Source organism: Marmota marmota, unplaced genomic scaffold (genome assembly GCF_001458135.2).
Source record: "Marmota marmota marmota unplaced genomic scaffold, marMar, whole genome shotgun sequence".
Lineage (NCBI taxonomy): Eukaryota > Metazoa > Chordata > Mammalia > Rodentia > Sciuridae > Marmota > Marmota marmota.
In genome coordinates, this window is record NW_025999842.1 from 57,720,751 (window position 1) to 57,745,527 (window position 24,777).

At 34.6% G+C, this 24,777-nt stretch overlaps 1 protein-coding gene across 5 annotated transcripts in view; it reads left to right on the plus strand.

The window, feature by feature from the left end:
- Window positions 1-24,777, plus strand: part of Adgrg6 (adhesion G protein-coupled receptor G6) — a 138,675-nt gene that overhangs the window by 1,549 nt on the left and 112,349 nt on the right. For 4 of the 5 annotated variants that reach the window (XM_048799132.1, XM_048799115.1, XM_015501843.2 and 1 more), the window contains exon 2: window positions 7,165-7,274. In XM_048799132.1, the coding sequence (XP_048655089.1) occupies window positions 7,165-7,274 (110 nt within the window). Of the gene's footprint in view, window positions 1-39; window positions 191-7,164; window positions 7,275-24,777 lie in introns of those variants that run through there. The other variant, XM_048799122.1, reaches the window with a different exon arrangement.

The following is a 24,777-nucleotide window of genomic DNA, read 5'->3' on the forward strand; positions in this document are numbered from 1 at the left end:
CCCAGCGAGAGGTGAACCTCACATTTGGGCGGCGGAAAGCATAATAAAAAGGGCAGGGTTTCAAGAATGGGGAAAACGTGTTTTCGATTCAAATTAAACAAGGAGTAACCAGCACCGACGGACGATCAGTCCTGGGCCCGGGCCCTGCCAAGCCAGCGTGCTACAGGATCAACACCTGGGGACTTGGAAGGTACTGGAATTCCCGGAAAATGTTGATTTTGCACCTCGTCACCAATGACTGTAGAACTTATTCTTGGATCTCTGGGGGTATTTGAATAGTGTTTTTGCTTTCTTTTTATTCCTTAAGAAAATGTTCTCAGTGTGCTTTGGGGTTTAAAAATAATTAATGAATATGTCATGTTATGTGATAGAGACGTCCTATAGAATTGTAAGTGGGGTCTGTGGGAACTGAAACTGTTAGAGAAACCTAAAAGGCTGAGCTTCTATGGAACTGTCATCCAAGCGGTGAGGTGCCTTGGAGGACCCTGGGAAAGGGTGGCTGAGCACCACTGCCTGCCTTCCAGAATGGAAAAACAAAGATTGTTCTCAGAAGAGCCAAGCTTATTTTTGTGGCCAACTAAGCAGTTACATTTCCTTGTAATATGTAATTTTCCTTCTGGAGTTTTATTTGTTCTTGGGCAAGCACCCTGACAGACATTTCACCCACTTCTAGTAGCTAATGTACAAGTTTCTAGAAATTGATAATCACTTTATCTCCACCAACTACTGGATCCTAATTCAGTTCTACTTGAGCTTCTTTTCAGTTCAGTGCTTTAGGAAAAGGCTTTTCCCTTCTTCCCAGCACTCTCCCCTCGCCCCCTCCCCCAGCACACGTTTTTAAAGTAGGAGAAAGCATGGTACCAACAAGACCAGCGCTCTGCTGGTTTGTTCTTGGTAGTGTGCATTGTAATTAGAAACGAACCACTTAGTTTTATTAATTCCACACCTGTGAGTTTTCAAGCTTCATTGATGCCAGTGGAATCTGTAAGGTATAATTCAAAAGAATTTATTTTGGAATACAGCCAATAGTCTAACATAAGACTTTTTCTCATACAGGCAACTTACTTTTGAATGAATATGAGTTTGTTTTCAACTTCAGTTTTTCCTGAAAATATTCTAGGGTTTTTAACAGCAGATGTTTATCTAGTTTCCTTTCAGCCTTCCTAGATATTGATAGTTTATGAGGGAAAAGCATATTACACTTAAAAAGAAGAATACAAGTTTTAAAATAAAGAATACAAGTTTTAAAACGAGACTGATCAACAGGTAATATAAAATTATTGATAATGAAATTAAATTATGTAATTTATTTGAATGCTATGTGGTTAAAATGCAGATTTTGTTAGAATGAAAGCATTAATATTCAATGACAAGGTTTGTGTTTCTTTATTGAGCTATTTTGACTGAAAGTTTTTCTACTTCCAGATTGTAATTAATTTTTATTTTGTTATTTATAATTAATGTGGAACAGTTTAAGAAGTTATGATACTTTTTAGATATTGGCATGTTATGTGGAAATAATGCCAACCTTTACAATGTAAATAGTTCTACTCTCTTGTTGTAAATGGAGGACATAATCTTATTATCTTTTAAATTTTAGTAGCTTCAACTACACAAACTATTGAAATGTATATTCTGTCTATTCATTTGAGAGAAAGAATATTGGTATATTATTGCACTCAAATACTGAAATTATACATTTAAAATATGGTTAGGAGTTTTAGTGACTATGTATTTTTTCATATCCTGAGACACTGAATAGATTTAGCAAACTTGCATTAGTTGGTCTCAAGCTACATGAAGCTACTGTTCCATTTATGGCTTATATAAATTACATGGCATTGTGCTTTTCCAGGGTGAATGGTGAATGAGGCTATTGTCTGTTGGCTTATGGGAAATATTAGAAGCCTGTAGTTTTACTGCCTAACTGGACACGTCACTCTGATTTCTGGAAATAATGATTTGAAAGAGATTCAGTTTATATATTAAAAATAAACTGACAAATGCTTCTTTAAAACTGACCACTTTTCTAACTGCCTGTGTATCTTGCAGTGTTTATATTTCTAATGTGATGATTAAAAGTTTAAAGAAACTATTTAGAATTTAGACTAAATAGAGACTCTTTAAAGTGTGTGGTATACATGGGCAAAAACTTTGTCTTTCCACGTTCATTTCTAATTGAATGACATTATGTTATCTACATAAGATGACATTAAGGGTATACTAGTGGCTGGAGTCATAATTTTTAAAGGATATATCAGTTGCAACTAAAAGCAGTAAAACTTGAGTGTGGCTTCCTGAGTACCATCTTTCATACTTTTAAAAGCATTACTCAGAATCAAATGATTTAGGAGGTCTTAAAACCTTTAAGATTAATTTAAAACAAAGCAAATAAGAAAATAAGACAAAGGCTTAACATTTAAAATAAAATCGTTTTGTTTTTTTTTAAATCACAAGTCAGGGAAATATTTACATTGTAATAGAAAAGCATACAAATGACTTGAACATGCCAAACCAAATAAAGCAAATCCAAATGAGACACTACTTCTTCTATCAAACTTACAATGACTAAAGCAATAATAACAGAAATGAGTGTCATGAAACAAAAACACTGATACACGTCAGTGTGTGCATTTAACTCTTTCAGAAATAATTTTAAATCTACAAGAAGGCTGCAAGAATACAAATAATACAAGGTATATGCCTGTATACCCTTTACATAGGACCATCTATTATGAATATTGACTCAAATTGTTTTATCACTCTCTTCTTATAAGAGGTAATGTTTTTCAGAATCAATTGAGAGTAAGTTGTATACGTCAGAGCTCCCAGGTCTACCTTTTTAATTGAAAATGTGAAGATATTTATAGATTCAAATATAGTTGTAAACAAAAATGCATAAAGATTCCACATATCTTTTACCCAGGATACCCATTAAGAAGATTTTGTAAAACTAGAGTACAAAATCAGAATCAGTCTACCTCTCTTGCCTCCAATTTCCTGTTTTACCTGTATTCATCTGGTGTATATGAATGTAATTCTCTAGGTTGACTTAATCTCACCTATCTTATAAGTCAATTATGCATTTTACTGTTAAATAACATTTAAGATTTGTGAAGATTTTGAGAATCAAGCCAGTGTTTTTGAAGTGGGAGTGAACCCAACATCGTCAAAGGACTTACACTGAAAGTAGAGTAGCACTTTTCTCCTTCCTTCCGTCCGTCCTTCCTTCCTTCCTTCCTTCCTTCCTTCCTTCCTTCCTTCCTTCCTTCCTCTCCTCCTCCTCCTTCTTTTTCTTTTTTTTGATACATTGCTTAGGCTCAGGAACATGATATCTAACCAGAACAAAAAATACCATTATGAACAGACTTGAATAAACTAAATTGCTATTCTTTTCACTCTTGAATAATGAAGGTATTCTCTGCCACTCACTCAACCCCTTTTATGAAAAGATTTGCCAGAGAAACACAGTTGGCATATGGGCAAGGAAGTGATTGCTATTGCTGGTGATAATAAAATTAGTACTTTATCAATTTTTCTACTGACTTCAAAATTTCTTCTCTAATTTCTCTTTAATTTGTGACTTTGGGGAAAACCACTAAGAGTAGAGAAATGCAAGATGGTAGGTTTCTTAGATTATTTCAGTGATGAATTTGGATGAAATTGTGCCTTCAAGGGGGTTATATTTAGATTTAAATTAATTGCTGTAAGTGGTTACATTTTAAAGCTTCCTGAAACAGGACCCAAGCATGTTGTGTTTTGTAGCCTGTACATATTGAAAAGTGGAACAAGTTTGCAATACAGGTAGAGGAGCTGAGTAGATTCTAGGTAACACAAAGAGTTTTGGACTGTGTCACCACTGATTCTGTGATCTTGGGCACATAGTTTAGTATCTTAATTTTCTCACCTATGAGATGATAGATTATATTATATAATTTTAAGATTCCTTTCAGATTATCCAAATCTACCACTCTCTTTTACTTAACAGTGTTCCTGCTTTCCTCCACAGAACTTTGAGGCCACAATAAAAATGATACAATCATGTATACTGTTTTTTTAATAGTTCCTATTGAGAACCTTAGTAACCCAGGATTTTCCACTCTTGTGAGAAAGTTGTTTAAATCTCAGGGATGTGTGTTGGCCAAGTGATCCCTTGAGAAGACCCATAGTGCTTTCCTTCCTCTGTTCTATTCTTACTTTATTTTTTTTCTGTTCTTCAGTAAACAGTAAAATGGATGAAAGTTGGTGGGTCATGTGATGCATGTCTGGTTACAATTGCTTTCTTGGTCCTGGGCTTCTTTTCTGTCTGAGTTGACAGACTCTTGAGCAGCCCTGGAATGTATCAAGCCTTGGTCATCAGTTGAAGCCATTACCTGATAGGATTTCAGAAAGCTTTGGTAAAACCAGGACTGGATATGGAATCCCTAAATGTCAGAACCTTTTATAGCAAAGGAAAAGTTACATGAAAACATTATACACAAAACTCTATTGAGAAGCCAAGCTCAGGAGCATGATTCCCTGAACGTTGGCTAGACCATGTAGGAACTATATAAACATCATTCACATATTGATAAAGGAGAATTGTCATGTGTTATGAAGAGGAAGAAGCTCGGAGTTAGTTCTCTTGGTCTGATACTTCTCTCTGTTAATATCTGGAAGGCTGGCAGCCAGGCTTGATTGGTCTCCCCTTTTATTTTACTGGACGTCAGTTTCTTCCTCTGTGAAGTGAGGTTAGACTTCAGCTCTAAATTTCTTTGAATATATAATTGTACTTTTGTTTTAGAAGCCTGTTTATTCATTCACAGCATGAATGGGGAACACCTTTTTCATCCAGCATCAATAGAAAACAGACTATTCTTCTAAATATGTGAGGTTTCTATGAGACAGAACTATAGTCTACTCTTTTACAAGCCCCTACTAAATGCATGAACTGTTGTCTCCAGTTCTTTTTGGTGGGTAATTTGGTAGCCTATTTACCAGATGAGGAAAAGAGCTGAGAGTTTAAGTACCTGCCCCCAAACCACAAGTTAACAGAGGGACCAGGATGTAAGTCTATGGTGCTCCAAAGTCCACATCTATTATTACTTACTAAAGCATGATTCTCATTTGCAGCAACTGATTTTAGCTTCAGATATTTTGGGTGAATGAATTCAAAAACATTATCATCTTCCATACAAAATAGTCCCTTCAGATCTTAACCTTGTCCTAGCTTAGAATTTTCAACAATAAAGCTGCCTGTTGCTGAAAATTAAGGTTTAGTAAATATAAAAATCTGACATGAGATTCAGACACTGTCTTCCTAGCAGACATGAATAACTTTTTTGAGTTTGGTTCCCAGGTGATTCTAGAAGTGGCTATAAATCAGATGATTGGTGTTGGCTGATAGGATTAAGCCTGTTGTCCATTCTTGTTTAAATCGGTTCCTTGGCTTTCACTGTAAACAGAGTATCACACTTATGTTAGAGTCTGGGATGGTGGTAACAATAGCTAATATTTACTGAACACTCACTGAGTGCCAAGACATTATCTTATTTGATCATCCCAATAACTCTCTGGACTAGGGATATTGCTGTTCCTTATTTTACAGATGAAATAAAGGAAGTTCAAGTGATAAAGTAAATGTTTCAAGGATTGTAAAGTTCCTAAATGAAGAGCCCAGGTCTCTCTGACTCTAACATTTGTTCTGTTTGCTATGAGGTAGCCTTTGCTTCAGTTAAAAAATGGTGGCTTGAGGCAAGTGCAGGAATCACTTGATATGTGCTTTGCTCATTCGAGTATTTCTCCTCTAGTGATTTTTGGGTTTTGTGTTAATATATAGGTTTTACCCAGGTAAGCAATCTTCAGACTTTAAGGAAGGTTTCTCAGTGGCCCTCAAGTATCTTTTTTGGGGTGTGTGTGTGGCGGGGGTACTGGGGCACTCAACCACTGAGCCACATCCTCAGCCCTTTTTTGTATTATGTTTAGAGACAGGGTCTTACTGAGTTGCTTATTAGCACCTTGCTTTTGCTGAGGCTGGCTTTGAACTCTCGATCCTCCTGACCCTCAAGTATTTTATAGTTTACTCTTCCTTTTAGAAATGACTGTCAGTTACCACTATAGGCAAACTAGCTTTCTCTTCCAGGAATTTAAGAGCTGGAGATTTTATACTGCTGTTTCACTACCTGAGTGCCTCCTCATTTCTCTCCTGCTCATCAACCCCCTGTGTGGTTCCTTACTGGTAACTGGATTTTAGACTCACTGCCCCCTTAATTGGCTTGCCTCTTTTGAAGGTGCTGAATCAATGAAATACATCATACTACTATTTTGAGCAAAGATTATATGGATGTTTCTTTCTAAAGCTTTATTAAATATGACTATAAATTTAAGCTGAGACCATTATGCACAAGGAGTATTTGAGAGTTACTACACAGCTCCCCTCTATATGTTATTTACTAGTGTCTGTAATATTTGGCATTTTCTAGCCATTTAAAAACATCAGTATCTATTATTATAATAAGATATCAATTTTTTTTCAAATATTAATGCTTCACTGCCTCATTTTAGGGAAAGACCTTAATCAATTTAATTTTACTTAAATACCTGTAAAGCAGAACATGCTATAAAATGAAAATATTTCCTTACAGTTGACATTTTTGGGAGATTATGGAAGACATCTATATAAACATCCTCTTGCTACCTAGATGGGTGTGCAACTGGAGAGGCAGAATAGACTGAAACTGAAATTCTTTTTTTTTTAAATAATGATTTTTCCTGAATCATTTCTTTACTCATTTTCACCCAGAAATCACCTACTCTGTGTGTGTGTGTGTGTGTGTGTGTGTGTGTGTGTATTCTGATTAGGTGAATGTCATCAAGTATCAAATAAAATTCATGGATTTTTTTTCTTTTGCCATCTTGAAGAAGGTGATTAGGATGTTGTCATCATTGAAATTTCTTCTTGGGCTGGGTGTGTGGCTAGGGGTTAGAGTACTTGTGTAGCACACACCAGCTGCTGGGTTTGACCCCTAGCATGCATCAATCAATCCATCAATATAAATATACTCCTTCTTTATTCGAAAGCAAGACTGGAAAAGGTTTCTGTTCTCCAGTCGCTGCTGAAACCCACCTTATGACGTTGTCATAATTAAGGTACAGTGTCGGATGGTGCCTTTCTTTCTTTTGCAGGATGTTTCACTCAAATCGAATGTGGAGCTGCCATTGGAAATGGAAGCTGTGTCCCCTCCCTCACCTTCTCTTCTTCTTGGCCCTGTGTGTCATTTGTGGTCCTCACTCAGGTAAGACACTCTGAAGCCTGAACTGAATGATGACTTTGTTGTCCTCAGTACCAGTGTGCTGCTTAACTTTGTCCCTTGTCTTTTCTTCTGTTTCTGTTCTTCCAGGGTTTTTTTTGTTTTGTTTTGTTTTTTTTGTCTGCCTCTGGTCTCAAGCCTCTCTAAATTCTGTGCAAATACTGTTACTTTGATCATTGTTTTGTTTTCTAATGAGTTTCTTTCTTTGCCATCCTTCTTCTCATTTTATTTATTTATTTGGCCCATATTGAGTGATGAGATAACTCCCCAACTGACATTAAAAATGTTTTAGTTGTTTCTTCTACTATTGAATAAATATACAGTGCTTAGTTCTTTTTTCAAGTTTTCATATAGTTATTTATGGAAAAGTACAGATTTTGCTAGTTTCATTCATCCTGATTTTATTAGCATGTTATAATATGTAATAGGAATTTGAAATGGTTTTTCAGATGACATGGTTTATTTAGTTTAGTTGGAATTAAAAAGTTAATTTTAATTATAGTATTTTTAGGATTAAAATGTCTACTTTTTGTAATTATAGTTTTTTTTTTTTTCTGATCTTTGAAATAAGATCCTTTGGCTGTTGAAAAGTAAGTTTTCTATAAACAGCTAATTATTTAACAAGTCAATCAGACTGAGGGATGTGAATGATTAAAAGAAAATTGTTCATTTAGTTCTGTCACTGAGCAAGCTACATTTCTCTTCAGTCTATTCTGCTTTACTCTTTTATTTTCTCTTGATTTACTTATTCAGTTTACTACATTCTCTTTTCGAATAAACCTAAAATGTCAATTAGAAAACCACTATTCTTGAAGTCCTATGTATTTGCCACTTAGAATTTAATAAATATCTATAAATTTCATATTTATAATGTATCTATGCTATTACAAACAATACACTTAAGGAATCATAGGAATGGATTATCTGCTAAAATTGCTTACTCTTTGATCACTTATTTAATATGTAAATGTATTTTTTTCAAGCCACAGATTATTTTAAGAGTTTCAGTTCTTACTTGGAAAATCCCTCGCACTTGTGTAAAGTCTCCAAAACAAAATTGATCTTTGAATGAATTTTTGTGTGTATTTATTAGTATTTTATTATGAAGTCTCTCTTTCTGTTCCTGTCATTGACAGAAGAGGAAAGACACTTGTAAAGAGACCTGAAAATTAAACACAGCTTCAGTTTTGTGACGCAGTGTTGAAATATTCTTAACTTTCAAAATGATCTTTCAAGAACCAGTTACACATGTATGTAAGATAAATTATGAGATGAAAATTAGTTGAGATCTATTTACTTTCATTTCTGTTAGGTCATGCATTTGTAAAATTTCCAGGCTTCTTTAAACCAAAGTACCTCAATTGGGACTTTATGTTTTAGATATCAACATTTTAATTGATATACGCATATTTCCAAATTTCAGTCTTTTGAATAAATGAAAAGAAATGTGCATTTTTAGGCAAATTAAAAGGAATGAACCAGGCTGGGACTAGGCTGAGGAGGAAAGAGAAATCTTCAGGGTGCATAAAGTAAGGAGGCAACAATCTGAGGGGCTTGAGAGTAAATTACTCTCTCATCCAAGGTTTTCTTTCCTTTTAAACATTTTTTCACTGATATTTCTTATGTGCATCAAATGAATTTTTTGACAGTCTCTGTGTTCACTTGTGAAGCCACAACATTTTCTATCTGTGTCTATCAACCCATGACCCACTTAAAATGCTACCACTTCACACATAAATAACTGAATTCCCAAAAATATTTTACAGGTTATTAATTGGCGTTTAAAATTTTATTTGTTCTTTTTAGATATACATGACCGTATAATGTATTTTGGCATATTATACATACATGGTGTATAATTTATTCTAATTAGGATCCTATTCTATGGTTGCACATGATGTGAAGCAACCTTGGTTGTGTATTCAAATACAGGCCTAGGAAGGTTATGTCCAATTAATTCTACTGTCCTTCCTATTCCCCGTTCCTGTCCCTTCCCTTTATTTCCCTAATTACTATTGGCATTTTAATATGAAGGTTTTGTTTCACATGATAACTCAACAATAGGCTTCCTTAAAATGAACTCTGTCACAATTCATTTAAAATAGTACATATGACAACTTAAGATTATGCATAATTTTTAAAGCCTTACCTTTTGCACAAATCATAGTTTAATAATATATCTTTAAAGAATAATTAGTTCTTAACTGTGATGTTCTGTCTCCACATACACACTGTTGATTTCTTATTCTCTAATGACTCCTACATGATCTCAGGTCTAGGGTCCTTAAAGGGCACCTGGATTCCAGTGTCTCCTAAGTCCTTATCTTCAGTCTCAGCTCCTGCCCGGGCTTTGGAGTCACCTCCCTGGTGCTGATGCTCATCTACCCTGGATATGTAATGGGCCCGCACTCACATATGCAGACAGTATTCTTGGCTCCACTTCTTTGCCCCAAATCTGCTCCTCCCTCCATCTTTATATCCCCTTGTGCTCTCCTTCTGCTTTCTCCCACCCTGCTTTCTAGACACAGAGGCCTTTCTGTTCCTTGGCCATGCCTCCCCAGTATCCTCTTGTTCCTAACCCCTACATATTCTTTTCTCCCAAAGAACATGTGTGGTTCTTTTGACACTCTGATCTCAGTTTCATTTTCCTTATCTTGGATGACCCTTCCCATCCCACTCCCATTGCGTCACACTGTAGAGTGGTAATCTAGGTGGATTTTGTTGTTTTCTGGATTGTTAATGCTTTGCTAATTTGACTGTGACAGCTAGGTTAGAAGATTCACAAGTCTCATTTGATTATTCAGATTGGCCAAAAGTTAAAATCTTATAGCTTATTTTTGATAACACTCATGGTTTCATTCATGTAACAGGATTCCAATATCAAGTCTCCTTTTAGGTAAGTTAGTATTGTATTTTCATGGAACACTAACCAAGCAAATAACTCACAAGGTTTTTGCCTCCAGGGATTAAAAAACAAAACAAAACAAAAACAACAACAACAACAACAGAAAGATAATTTACTTTCTCTTGATCAATGACAAATGTAACTTTTAATAAGAATTGTAACAAAATAACAATTGGATATTTATACTGGTCCCACAGAAATGCAAATTAAAACAATAAAATGTGATTGTTTTTTTACCCACTAGCTTGACAACATTGGAAAGATTGATTCCATCCAGGATGGCTGAAGCCATTGAGCAAAGGATGTATACTGACACTGTTGGCATTGTCTTAGAGAATAATTGGATGTGTCTTAAAAGTTAGGAATGTGTACACTGTTTGATATAGCACTCCCACATGTAGGCATCAATCTTATAAAAATAAAATGTTCAGAAATATTTTAATTGTAGCAATGTAATAGCAACAATTATAGAACACTAATTATTCACTAAAAGAATGGTTATATAAATTATTTTACTTTCACATCATGAATACTGTGCAGCCCTTCAGAACAAAACGATAAAAATATACACACTGGCTTAGAAAGTTGTCCATTACGATAAGGTCAAGTTGAAAAGCAAATTATAGAACAATGTGAGATTATTCAAGATTTGTAATAGACTGTATTATAAAACTGGGATACATTGTGTACATGTTTGTATAAAACTATCTAAACACAATAAAACATGGGATGATGCACAATCAGGTGTTTCAGATGAGTTAGCTCAAGGACATAGGTTAGAGTGAGAAGGGAGAAGAAATGGAACTTTATGTACCTCTGAATTTTTTGCCTTGGTACAATGAGCATTTATTACTTTAGCAATTCGAAAAAAAAGAAAACCTGATGAATTCTTTGGTTTAAAAAAAAATCCACTAAAAAAATAAATAAATAAAAGACCAGAGAAACCATTGAAATGCATGAGAATATTAATTTTCTGTGAGTTCACTTAACTGTTACTCTGACTCTTTCTTCACTTGATAAGAATCTTGAAAAGATGTTTCAAATAATAACCCCTTTTCACTCCATGACTCTGAAGATGAAGGCTATCCCAATCAGGCTTCTGAGTGGGAAACAAACGGGCAAGAGCCAGTGAATTCCTAAGCAACCAGGAGCCTGTTTCCACCCAGATGGCCTTAGTCATGAGCACCAAGGGAGGAGTCTCTCTTCTCTTCTGAAAATCAGTGACATCAGCATATTGTCTCAAGGCCCAGTATTATTTTGCTATCTATGAGACATCAGAGGCTAAATGGGGAAGTGATTCTGAAAGTACAGTCTGGCCTGAAGTAGCTGTTTCTAGCCCCGAGCACAGCATGGTTTTAGAAGGCAGGCAGTTGGGTGGGAGGAATCTTGTGCTTTTTTTGTCTTAAGCTCTCTCATGGTCATAGAATGAGCAATTATATTCTAGTATCATTTCCATTTAAATATTAAATAGACATTGCACACATATTTTTATATTTAATCAAAGGGCTTTCAGATATCCAGGAAAATTAACCCTTCATAGATCTGCAACTTGTTTTTACCTATTTTAGTATTAGTGTATCCTTAAAATCACTAAATGGATCTGAAAGGTCAAAATTAAGGCTATAATTGTGCCACTTATTTCACAGACAGTGATAAATGTGTGTTTGAATGTATGTGTGAATGTTTTGATTAGTATATTTCAAATTACTGTCTGAAGCTTTCACCCAAAATGGACCATTTACCCATTCTAGACCTCAAATCCAAAGAACTGATGTGATAGACAAGTAAAGTTTAAAAAAGTTGTATACAGGTATTTCCAGATGTTTCTTTGAGGAATTCAATTTCCTTCTTGTCCCATTGGATGATCTTAATTTGGTATAGTTAGGTATGAATTCCTACACATGAGTCAAAGTCAATTTCCCTAAACATGGAATGGGGTGACTCACTTTGTCACCACACTGACAATCTCAACTGACCAACCACTGTGATGGGGACACTAGTGAAACTGAAACCACTTAGAAAATATGAAGAAGAGAAGGATGTCACCATAGTCCTCTTTTGAGGTCAGATTGCACTTGCCTCTAGGCATGGCTTTCATAATTTCGAGAGCATTGGTGACCATAGAATGTCTAGACCAGGCCAACCAAGATGGTGATGATTCTTGAACAGTCTCAGGAACGTTCCTGAGCCATCTCGGATGACACCTTAGGGACGCCTTTTCTTTGTGTCAGCTATATTATTGTTGCTTATAAATATCGATTTTTATTTATATATGACAGCGGGTTGCTTATAAGTATCGATTTTTTAATTTATATATGACAGTGGAATGCGTTATAATTCTTATTACACACATAGAGCACAGTTTTTCCTATCTCTAGTTGGATACAAAGTAAATTCACACCAATTTGTGTCTTCATATATGTACTTTGGATAATAATATTCATCCACTATCATTTCTAACCCCATGCCCCGGCTTCCTTCCCCTTCCACCTCTCTGCCCTATCTAGAGTTCATCTATTCCTCTCATGCTTCCCTTCCCTATCCCACTATGAATCAGCCTCCTTATATCAGAGAAAACATTCGGCATTTGGTTTTTTTGGGATTGGCTAACTTCACTTATCGTTATCTTCTCTAACTCTATCCATTTACCTGCAAATGCCATGATTTTGTTCCCTTTTATTGATGAGTAATATTCCATTGTCTATATATGCCACATTTTTTTTATTCATTCATCTACTGAAGGGCATCTAGGTTGGTTTCCTAATGTAAAAAATTGGTTGAGAGGAATGGTATTTTACTTTGAAGTAGTGGAGTCAGTATGAACAAGATACTGGTTCTTAGATAGTTGAAGAGTGGTCATTTGAAAGTGATAACAGATACATCCTAAGTACAGTGGTAGGACCAGTGAGATGATGCTGTAAATACTAAATGGCTCTGCTAGTAATTGGTTGTCAGAAAAATAAAGCCTCCCTTCAGATTCCTCACCATGGATGACTGGCACATGAAGAAATGTTTTCAGGATGAGCTTGTACTGGAAACCTTAAAGACGTTTTCAGCCTACAGATTCATCACAGAGGGTGTGTGTGTGTGTGTGTGTGTATTACAATGTCTTTGTTTTTTAATGTATACATAGTTTTGTTCGATTTATGAATTATTTGATTCATTTCAGAAATTTTTCCTTTATGTAGTGCCTTTCAATTTTAGCTGCTGATTTTTATACCGAACTAAAATCAGAGATGGGTCAGGTAACTTTCTTGGACAACATAAACCAGGGGAACTCTAGACTTGGAAAGGCACATATCAACTCTGAGACTTTGGTAGTTATGAGATTTTCCACCCCTTTCAAATGACCAGTTCTTTTATTTTCAGCAAGTGGAATTTGTGCTCTTTGGCATTGTTCTCACTAAAGTTGCAATATAATATTCAGTAAGAATGTGGAAAAGAGAGAGAGGGAAAATGTATTCCAGATTATGGTTTACAGGGTGGTGCTGCATTTGGAGAAAAGTTTGGAGGTTAGATGAGAAAATATATTAATCCCACAGTGATCATGAAGTCCCATAAGTATCCTTTTCCTTCCATCAAACCAAGACGATTAAACACCTCCCAATTAAAAAATCTCAAGAAGCAGTAGCCCAGTGAGAGCTATATTAATGCGATACTTGTATGGTTAAGACTAATTATCTTGATTAAAATATTTATAGTTAATCATCTGAGTGAAATCTTTGTTCGGGAAAATAGTTTGTTATGATGTGATTCATGTCAAGATACCTTGATGTGGAGTCCTGCCTAAACCAGTTTTGTCTTAAACTTGTGGTTTAGAAATGATAGACTTTGTAAAAAATTATGAAATTTTCTTCAATAAATCAATTGTTATGATTCAAAAATGGTACATTCTATTCCAAGCTTGGTGCGGCTAACTTAGATAGAAAGTGTCACATTAGAGTCCAGACAATAGATTGTGTCAACCTATTTTAAATAAGGATCTTGGTACCAAATAAATAAATAAATAAATAAAATAAGACTCTTTTATTTTTATTAATTATATTATTATACTAGTCAGTATTATTTGGGAATTTGCAAAAAGTATGAGCATTGGCTTCACCATAACAGAAGCCTTCTTTTAGAAGATTCTTTACCTGATTGAAAATTCAAAGAATATTACTAAAGTAAAATGCAGGTCTGAAAAAGGAAAATACTCTGTGCATATTAATCACCACTTTCATACACACCCACAGTTATTTTCTTCTGTTCTTCTTTCTTTATTTGTTTTATGCATTAAATATATATCCAGAAGTACAGCATCATGTACAATTGATATTAGCCCCCATTGTGTATAGATAATAGTTTTTCTGAGTTACTGAGCTTACTGGACAAAGTTTAAGGCAGAAGATGAAAGTTTCTGATCACAGTGATTTCAGTGGCTGCAATAATTCTGTTATCAGAAAGAAGTTAGACTTTTGGAGATAATTTGCCATGGTGTTTTTTTTTTAAAGGATGAGAGTTAGGTATGCACACCAGGGTTGTGGAAATATGCCTCCACTTTTTCCTGAATTCTTTTTATCAGACTGTGTGTACCACTTGTCTCTGAGAGGGTTCCTCAGAGGTCAATATCAGCTTTTTATTTGGGCAGATAGTCTCATCTTTCTTTAGAATGGTAACCTGAAAATCTGTCATTTGTAGGAAGCTTATGACCATAAAATTTCTGTTTCAACACTGATAAAGACCTAATATTTTAACAAACAATATGGTTTGTGGTTTTTACTATCAGAGACTTTGCTAAGTTGACTTATCATTTCTCCCCTCCAATTTGGTAAATCCTGATGTCTTAGTTGGTGTTTGGTTAGAAGCTCATTACTTTTCATCTGACTTGCTTACATGTCTTACATGTAGTAGAAAGTTCTGTCTTTTCTAGAACCATTTTGGAAGAAAGTTCTTTCTGAATTTTAAGCCATTGCTTGTATCTAAGGTGATGTCCATTTGTCCATTTGCAAATTTAAGACCATGGATTGTGCCACCACAAAAGATGTGCCCAATACATGTGTGGTGAATGAGGTGAGTTTCTTCCTAAGCTTCTGTATTGAGATTTTTAATTTCCTTAGCAAGATCCTAGCTGGTCTAAGAATTAGGCCTTCTTAATCAGTATATCACTATTATTAAGTATATTCAAGATTTGTGAGAGAATTTTAGAACTTAAAAGGAGTTAGAACATAGAGCTAGTATTGTTTCTCTTAAACTCATTTAAAAGCTAGGTGCTACATAATAATAACATTGTAACATTTGATGTGTGTGTGTGTGTGTGTGTGTGTGTGTGTGTGTGTTTCTGTCTGTCTGCTTACCTGCCTGACTCTCTCTCTTGTGTAGGCAAAGCTAAATGATAGCTTTCTGGGGAGACCAACAGGAGATAAAAATATTACGATGCATTGTAATGCATGATTTAGTAGAAAACATGACATGGAGTGATAATAGGAGATCTCAGAAAAGTTTTCAAGGAGAAGACTACTAGCAGGGACAAAATATTTAAAAACTATTATAGCTTCATCATTGAATATTTTATCAGATTTATCTACAGTTAATCTGATTGTAAAACTTCTGTGACTGGGGGAGTGGTTTGTACCCTATGAGTATCAGCTCTGGTGATAATAGAAAGTGAGGAGATGGAAAATGGGAATGGAAATGGAGAAGGGCGAATATAGGCAAAGAAAGGGCAAAGGTAGGTGCAAATTCATAGATGCACTGAAAATGATTCTGTAGAAACACCATTAATTCTTATTCCTAGAATGAAGAGTTTCTGCAGAAGAGGACAAGGAGTGGGGTAAGTGGGAGGTCAGATGAGGCTGTTGTGAGGGACAGTGCTGACAAAACTGAATGAAAACTTCTAGTCCAGGATGGGAGATAGACTGGACTCCACTACCCAGAATGCAGTGAGATATGTGTAGCTTTTCTGGGGCCATGGTTAGGTTGCTCAGGGGCAGGACTGGCTATTGTTTGTTGAATTTGCGGTGTTATGCTTTTTCCGCCTTCATGCTATTGTGCTTCAGAAGTAGCAACCTTGGTTTCCTCATTGAACAGCATTGACCCAGAAAAGCATGAAAAAGGCGTGGAGCTTCAGGCACCCTGGAAGCCTGTTCCTTCTTATGTGGACCCATATTTAGTTGTGACTGGAGGCTGCTGAATCGGAATGAAATATGTCTTTTGTCTCTGTCACTACTGGTTCTGAGTTGTTTATCTCCTTTGCATGTCTTCTCAGGCTCCTCAGAGATCTCTCTGCATCCAGGGTTTCTGATAAACCATGGGTGGAGTCATGCTACTGCCCTGATTGAGTTCCCTTGATGGTTCTACTTGCTCACAGGATGGAGTCCACATCCTTACATTTGGGGTTCACTGGCTTTGTAATAATGTTCTATCCGTCCTGTCGAACAGCAAGGCTCAGTGAACTATTGAGTGGTTGTAGAAATTGAAGAATTTGTATATTATTGCTTAGCAAAGATAGAATTGCCATAGACATTCAATTATTTAAGAGAAGAAATTAGCTCAGGTACAATGATGGATTTTAAAAAAAAGAAGTCAATTCTTTCATTGTGGAAAGCCAACTATTTGAGAAAGGAAATTTCATAAAACTTTACCATAATTATTTGTGCCAAAAGAGGAAAGTGACTGCTCTAAATGAGTATAATACCCAGAATACTTTCTCTCTCTCTCTTTTTTTTTTAAATGTTTTTAGTTGCTCCAAGAAATGAGCTTCTTGTGGAAACCCTTTTTTTTAAGTGCTAAGCTAATCTCATTGCTATTGAAATGTGCACTTAAAAAATCTATTTTGGTTAAAAATGGAAAAAAAACCACAATTATTAAAATTCTTTCACCAATTCCCTTCTTCTCTCCACACCATCATCTGTGTCTTCAACTTTTCCTCTTGATTTATACTTTGCCTAGCTTAGTCCACACACATCTTCATTGTTCTTCAAAACAAACAGAACTTCCCCCTTCCCTTAACTTTTTTGTTCTTTTAGGGCTTCACTTTCCTTCATCATTCCCATCATTCCAAATATCTTGAAAAAGTAGTTTACATTTGAATTTATTACTTCTTGGTCCTAAAAAATAAATTGTCCTGTTTTCAAGATGCTTGTATCAAACTGTGTTATGTGTGAATAATTATAGTTTTCTAAAATTCTACAGATCTCCTGAATAATCTGAACCTCTCCAAAGCTTTTTATTAATTTTTTTTTTCTTTCTGAAAGTAGTCAGGGGCTGGGGATTTAGCTTTGCAGGCACAAGGCCCAGGGTTCAATTCCCAGCACCACCAAAAAAAAAAAAAAAAAAAAAAAAAAAAAAAAGTAGTCAGGGCATATTTTCTATAGTGATGTTTGATACTAATGGGATCAAAAAGCATTTTCTTCATAGAAAGTCTGGCTTAGGATGAAATTGTGTCTCCGAATGAAATGACTAATGATTTAGAATTTAGACTATTTACAGGTAACTTAAAAAGCATGAAGTTTTTCATATTCTTCAAATTGTTCCTTTTGGTGCCTTCTCATTTCAATGAGATTTACAACCCGATTTTCCTGCTACTTGGTTTCATTTCCTATTCTTTATTTCTTTCCTTTTCAGTGCTTGTCAGTATTTCTATCTGTTAAATATTTCGGTAAGACAATTTTTAAGATATTTTTTGCAAGGTGATTGGTTCAAGTGAAACTTGGAGAAAGACATATCATTGTTCTCTGTCCATAATGCCTGACTTGACTTTATATTAATCTTTGTGTTATGATTATAGCAAGCCAATCATTACTTAGGGTTGGAGATGCATTCTGAGAAATGTGTAATTGTGTGATTTTATTGTTGTAAGAATACCATAGTGTGTACTTACACTGACCAAGGATGATGATGTAATTCACCAGGTGATGAAGTTGTACAGGATCACCATCAGATATGCAGTCTTCTGTTGGCCAAATGTTATGTGGTATGTAACTATATCTGGAAGGATCTTCAATTGGAGACTTTTGTCTTAGTTGAAAACTCCCATTTTGGGGAATTAGAGATGTATAAAATATAAATATTTAGTGTTATAATTAAAGTCTTACTATTTTGGTCAGAAAAAAAATTTATTATGCTTTGTTAAAATAGAAGTCTTTTTAGATTTTAGGGCAGAATATGTAAGTTAAACAAGTTTTATTTTCATGTGGAGATAAAAGCCCGGATTGGAAATGTAATAATAAAAATTATCACAAATAATGTTGTTTTCCTCCACTTAAAGTAGAATTTTACATGTTTTATAAAGTAACAGTATAGTACCTTAAATTATTTTAAATCTCACTCATTCAAGGCAGAAGTAAAATCAGAAATTTAGGGCCATTTCAGTTTAAAAATAAAAGTGCATTCTGTATTGTTTAAGAGGAAACTATGCCTTTGAGAAACATTTTAAAAAAATTTAAACAGTGGGATTTTATTTAAACTTGAACTGTATGTATTAAGCATCAAGAAATTTTTTGATGTATCTAGACTGACTGAAGTGAAATAGTTGGTTTGGATATCAATAAACCTGTTAATTTGGTTCTTGGCAACTTGATCAATTTGTAACATGAATTGAAATGCTGACTCTGAAATGAAATCTTGCAAAAATGTTCTTTTCCAGTTGGAAATATCTTTTCAATGTACACTAGGACTTTGTTCCCTGTGGCTATAGGTAGGAGAATACAGTTAATGTACATGGTAAAAACTGTGTATGACTGTTCCACTGTTCCTGGTAAAATCAGATAGAGAGGGGTTAGAGGTAGCTACTTTAGCAAGTTGATTTCTGTTTCTCTGGTTGCATAACCCAGATGTCACTTGATAAAAAATAACTTCAGTTCTTATCTATTCAATAAATTGATATGATTCAGATTTACTTGAAGTTCTCCAATAACTTGAGAGAGGATCTTGTAAATTTGTTATGCTATATACTGATCTTTCTATAAATGTTAAAGAGTAGTATGACATTTTCAAAAAGCAATACATTTTATAATAGCTATCAAACTTTTTAAAATCAGTAGGCACCTATAAGAAATAACACGTATGGATTTTCATGACAAATAATTATTATAATTACATATTAAGGATAACCTCAGTATCCAACCAGAAGGGATTGGTAATTATAGTGTATTTGCATTATGCAAGGTTTATTTTAATGAATACTGTCTTTATTTTTTTAGCTGTTTATTGAAATAGGATAAAAATTAAAATGTAATTGAAAAAACAAGACATAAAACTATGATGAATATGCTTTTTAAAATAATTTTGTAAGTGAATAAAAAATTAGTAAAAACAAATGCAGCAAGATAGAAATCTCTCTACTCTTAAATTCAGATGTTTCCTCTTTTCATCACATTATTGTGTTTCTAACACAATAATAATGTATTGGTTAATAACACAAAATCAGTTAATACTTATTCTTTTTGTAATTTGATACACACATGAATATAATAGTTATTGATTTTATGTGCATATATATTCTCATGATATATATATATATATGATGCTCAATGATTATTTATATATTTATGTAGCATTCTTTAATTCTAGCACTTAATATTTTTGCATAAGAAAACTTGTTTTGAGTAGTGAGAATCTTGTTCTGAACATTGGAAATACCATTTTATTGCCGTAAGTTTGGCTAAAATTAAAAATACTGAAATTACCATTACTGGTGAAGATGTGGGGCAACTGGCACTTTCATACATTGCAGGTAAAACTGTAAAATGATACATCTACTTGGAAAACAGTGAAATAGTTCTTACACAGTAATACACACACAGAAACTGTAATAATATTGGGTATTTGTTCAGATGAAATGAAAACATTTATCCAAAAAAAAAAAAAAAGGACCTACAAGAATTTCATAGCATAATTTTTTACATAAAAATCCCAAACTGAAAATAATTCCACATTCATCAATGGACATGGATAAAGCAGATTTTGGTATATTCATAAAATAGAATATTACTTAGCAAAAGTGGAACAAATTACTGATACACGCAACAATATGAATTGGAGATATTCAAAACATGTTGATCAACATGAGTCTGTTTATGTGGAGTTATGGCAGAGGCACCTTTAAGCTCTAATGATAAAAATCAGAACATTCATTGCCTGCAGGGAGCAACTCACTAGAAGGAGGCACAGTAAGATAAGCTAGGTTGATGGGAGTGTTCCAAATTTTGATTGAGATATAATTACATAGGGATACACATTTATCAACATTCAGCCAACAGCATACATAGAATCTGTTTATTTTTAATGTATGTAAATAATACCTAAATTTAAAATTTCTCATTCAATTAAGAAACTGGCAATAGATTTAAAGCACAATAAACAGTGCTCCAGAACTACCAGGACTTTACTAGCTGTACCAAGAAGTAAATAACAGCTTTGTAAAACACAGCTTAAATTGTGACGTATGCTGGAATATCTTTGGCCTGCAGGAGAGGAATATTCAATTTTACTGTATTTGTATTAGTGATGTTTATGCAGATATTTTCAGCAGTTGAGACTTCTGGGTTGGCATGGGGCAGGGCACACTTCTGCAAAGCATTATCAACCTCACCCATGTGCAGGGTAAGCATCCACCTCCCTCTTCTGTGGCCTCTGCTCACATTTGGAGTTCTGGTTATCATTCCTATGCCTCATAGGTCCTTTCATGGAGAGCTGCTATTTTTCCATTTAATAAAAACTAATGTAGTGATGAGTATATTTTTCCCTCTTAGTAATATTTTTCACACCTACACAGGTTTTGCCTTTTACCATGACATTGTGGAAGACTTATTTATGTTTCTGGCTTGTCACTTTTAATAAAAATTAAATATAAAAATGGTGTGACCCAGGAAAACTGGCCCTATTTGTTGTCATTGTATGTAGTGATTTGTCTGATTACTTTGTTTTACTTTAACAGAGTAGTTTATCATTTATTTATCATCACGTGATTTGTTATCATTTCAAAAATTCCTGGTCTTTGTGGAAAACTCTACAAATCTCTTTGTAAATTGGATTGCTCGGCCAATATCGAGCCTGAACCCGAAAGTAAATTCCAGTCAAACACTTGAAAATTCTGACCTAGAATAGGCTCAGCACCTGGTGAGTGGCTTCTGGGGGGTTATTTGTTCTGCCTTGGTTACTGGCTTCAGAAGTTACCTGGGTCATAGTGAGTTGAAAGCATCAGTCAAGACAGTCTCATTTCTAAAGAAGCACCTGCTATGACTGTCCCCTGAATAAAAGGTCACTTTTTAAAAAAATCTATGAAAGGTGTAATGAGGATGGAGCTCTAGATAAAAAGTGAAATAATAGGACCCATAATCATCAGCTGTTAATATTAAAACCCCAGATGATCCACAGGTTACACAAAAGCATGTCCTGATAGCAAAAGTTATCTTATTGGAGGGATTGAGGAAGCACTCTTGTATAGTTCAGCAACCCAAAGGGTGAATGGAAGTATAATGTAAACTTAAATAAATATTATTAAAAAGGTGAAGGTCCAATTTTATATCTTAGAACATGGTATTAGACGTGAGTTTTCATACATGTTTAAAATGGAGCAGACATTTTGCTGTGCAGAACCTGTGCTTTTAGTATCCTTGGCTGTTACCATTTGCAAGTGCATTTTATTTTCTTAGAAGTCTGTGTATGTTATTAAGATACCAGTGGTAGCTTGGGACCAAGTCTATATAATAATAAAGCAGGGTAATTTTACAGGTTTTTCATTGTGAAGCCACTGCTTTTTCTTTGAGCTCCATTAATGGCTTGGAAAGTGCCTACAGACAGAAAAACAGAATAAATATGGTGCTCATCTCATGTACTCCTTTTTTTCTCAAGGATGAGGAATTTTGTTCATCAGTTGTCCCATGTCTGAAAATAGTCCAACATTTTGTCCCCTTTTGTTGTTTCTTAAGGTAGAAGGGGAAGTACAATGCCTACTATTTCATTGTGGCCAGAGCCAAGTGCCCATACACCTCATCTGAACTCAAAATCAGTCATACAGAGCCACATTCTTTCCTTGGGGACTAGATCTACTTATTGGAGATCAGAATTGTCTTTTGTGAATGCTCGTGATATATCATTGGTGATTTTAAATTTCAATTCCATTATAGTAGGGAGAAATTATGAAGGGATCTGATTGCAGAATACTTATTTTGAAGATTTACCACCAGTTTTGAAAGGTTGTCTTACCTGTACTTAATAATACCTATATATATTAATTCATTTTTGTAAACAACTTTCCTAGCCATTGAAATAAGTTTTTATAGAATCATAAATCCTTTCACTTTTTAATTTTTATTGGTTCATCAAACAGACATTAAGTTTTGTAACTATAATGTGAAATGTAACCATCAAAACAATAAGTTTGAGAACAAACAATCTAACAAGCATACAGCTCATGGTCTATTTTAAGAAAAAAGGGAAGAATCCAGAAAATCAGTTAGTGCAGGTATAGCCTTCTAAACTCTTCTTCAACATTAGCATCTTTTTCCTAGATTCAGTATTGGTGATGTCACCATCTTCCTTCTGTCAGAAACCCACATTTCAGAGATCATCTTTGACTCCTCCTTGGTGGTGCCTCTGTGACCTTGACTCGTTGCTAATGGTGGGAACATCTCTTGTCTACCTGTGTTTTTTGAGTGTCCACTTTATTCTAATGCAGGTCCTCCTTACCTGACAACAGAAAAGCTGATGCTATTGCCCTCTGTCTTCCTTTGAAATCAAGCAAGAAATAACTTTCCTATGAAATTTCTTAAAATGTAATTTGGGAACTTTGAAGAGCTCTTCATTGCTGAAGTTAAGTACAGCCCTTATTGATTGACATTTGATGTTCTTCACTATGTATCTACAACCAATATTTTCTGAACTATTTATACTACTTCCTTATACATAAGATCAAGAAGCAACTTGGAAAACAGTTTTGTTTTTTTTTTTCTCTGACATGCCACGTGCATTCCTGCCTCATTATTTCTCCAGTCTAAAACTTCTTGGCTACCTAATACGTTTTTCCATCTCAAGCTATCTCAAATACCTCTTCATGCCGGGAGCATTTAAATAACACTAGAAAGATCAGCAGTTTCCTCCTTTCTAAATTTCCATGTATGTGTATACACATGTAACCCCTGTGGGATGGTGTTTTAAAGGTAGAGTTGGAGCAGCAAAATATTTCCTAAATCTTCCAATTTTTTCCCCATCTCTTCTTTGGAATTTTGTAACAATTTGTACTTAGTCTACATTTTTTTGCCATGTTGTGTTATATGATTATCAATATATTTGCATCGTCTTCCTTATTTATTATTAGTGCCTAAAGGTAGGAGGTTTGTTTTTATTTCTGTGTTCTGTACAAAACCAAGAGAGACCAGGTACTGAAATGAAAAGGAAATAAAACACATTATTTAAAGGGAGACCTTTGTGATAAGAGTACCCCATCACTCACAGATTTGATGTGAACAGAGCTGTTGGGAACAACTGGAGCAAGGTACATCTTCCTCCAGATTATTATGCTGGGAACAGATTTATTTATCTTATTCACAAGTGATGCAAATTTGAGTGATTTATTTTGCATTTCAGTAATTTCATGTCTGTTGATGTATATAGTTGTCCCTTGGTATCCACATGGTATTGTTTCCAGGACCCCAGTGAGATCAAAGCAGATACTCAAGTCCCTTGTGTAAAATGGCACAGTGTTTGCATATAACCTATGTACATCTTCCTGTATATTTTCTATAATTTCTACATTACTTATAATACCTAATATAATAAAAATACTATGTAAGTACTTGCTGTGCTATATTGTTTAGGGAATAATGACAAGAAAAAAATGTAAGTCTTTAGTATAGGTGTGGTTTTACTTTCTGATTATTTTTGATCCACAAAAGACCAGTTCTACCTGAAATTGCATAGTGCCTAAGAAAAGCTCCCCAAACAGTCGATTGTATCAGGAGACCTAATGTCTTCATGTCTAAAAGGCCGTGAAGTTTACTTCTTCCTGTCTTTTCTCTACTCAGCGATCCATGTGGTATTATGTATTTGTTCCTACATGTCCTTTTGCTGTCAGCTCCACTGTCTCCCCTTTTCCTAAGAGAGGAACTACTGGGACTCCCTCCCAGCCCTACCTTTGTATTCTTTTCTTTACCTTGAGGGACAGAGCTTAGCAGAATCTTGGGCTGAGGCTCCAGGGTATTAAGTGGATTTGTTATGTGGGGTTTTCTGTTCATTTGTTTTAGCTATGATATGAATTGGCTTGGGATTTTAACTGAATTTTATAATGCTATTTCCATGGGGAAAAGAATTCTAAAATACAGACAGCCAACTTTGAACTTATTTTTTGGAACATAATGTATTAGTATATTTTTAACTTGTGTTTTTTTACTTATTAAAGGACAAATGCTTCTAACTTCATTTATCTATACCCTGTTCTAATGTTTCAGACATTTATTTGATATGTTTCATTTAAATGAGTAATTTTAGATTTAAAAAGGAATTCATTTATCTTATAATTAGTGGGTTTATAATACAAAAAAAAAAAAAAAAAAGAAGTAGATATTTGACTTTAGTCTAGCAGGGAATTTTCTTCCATGCTAG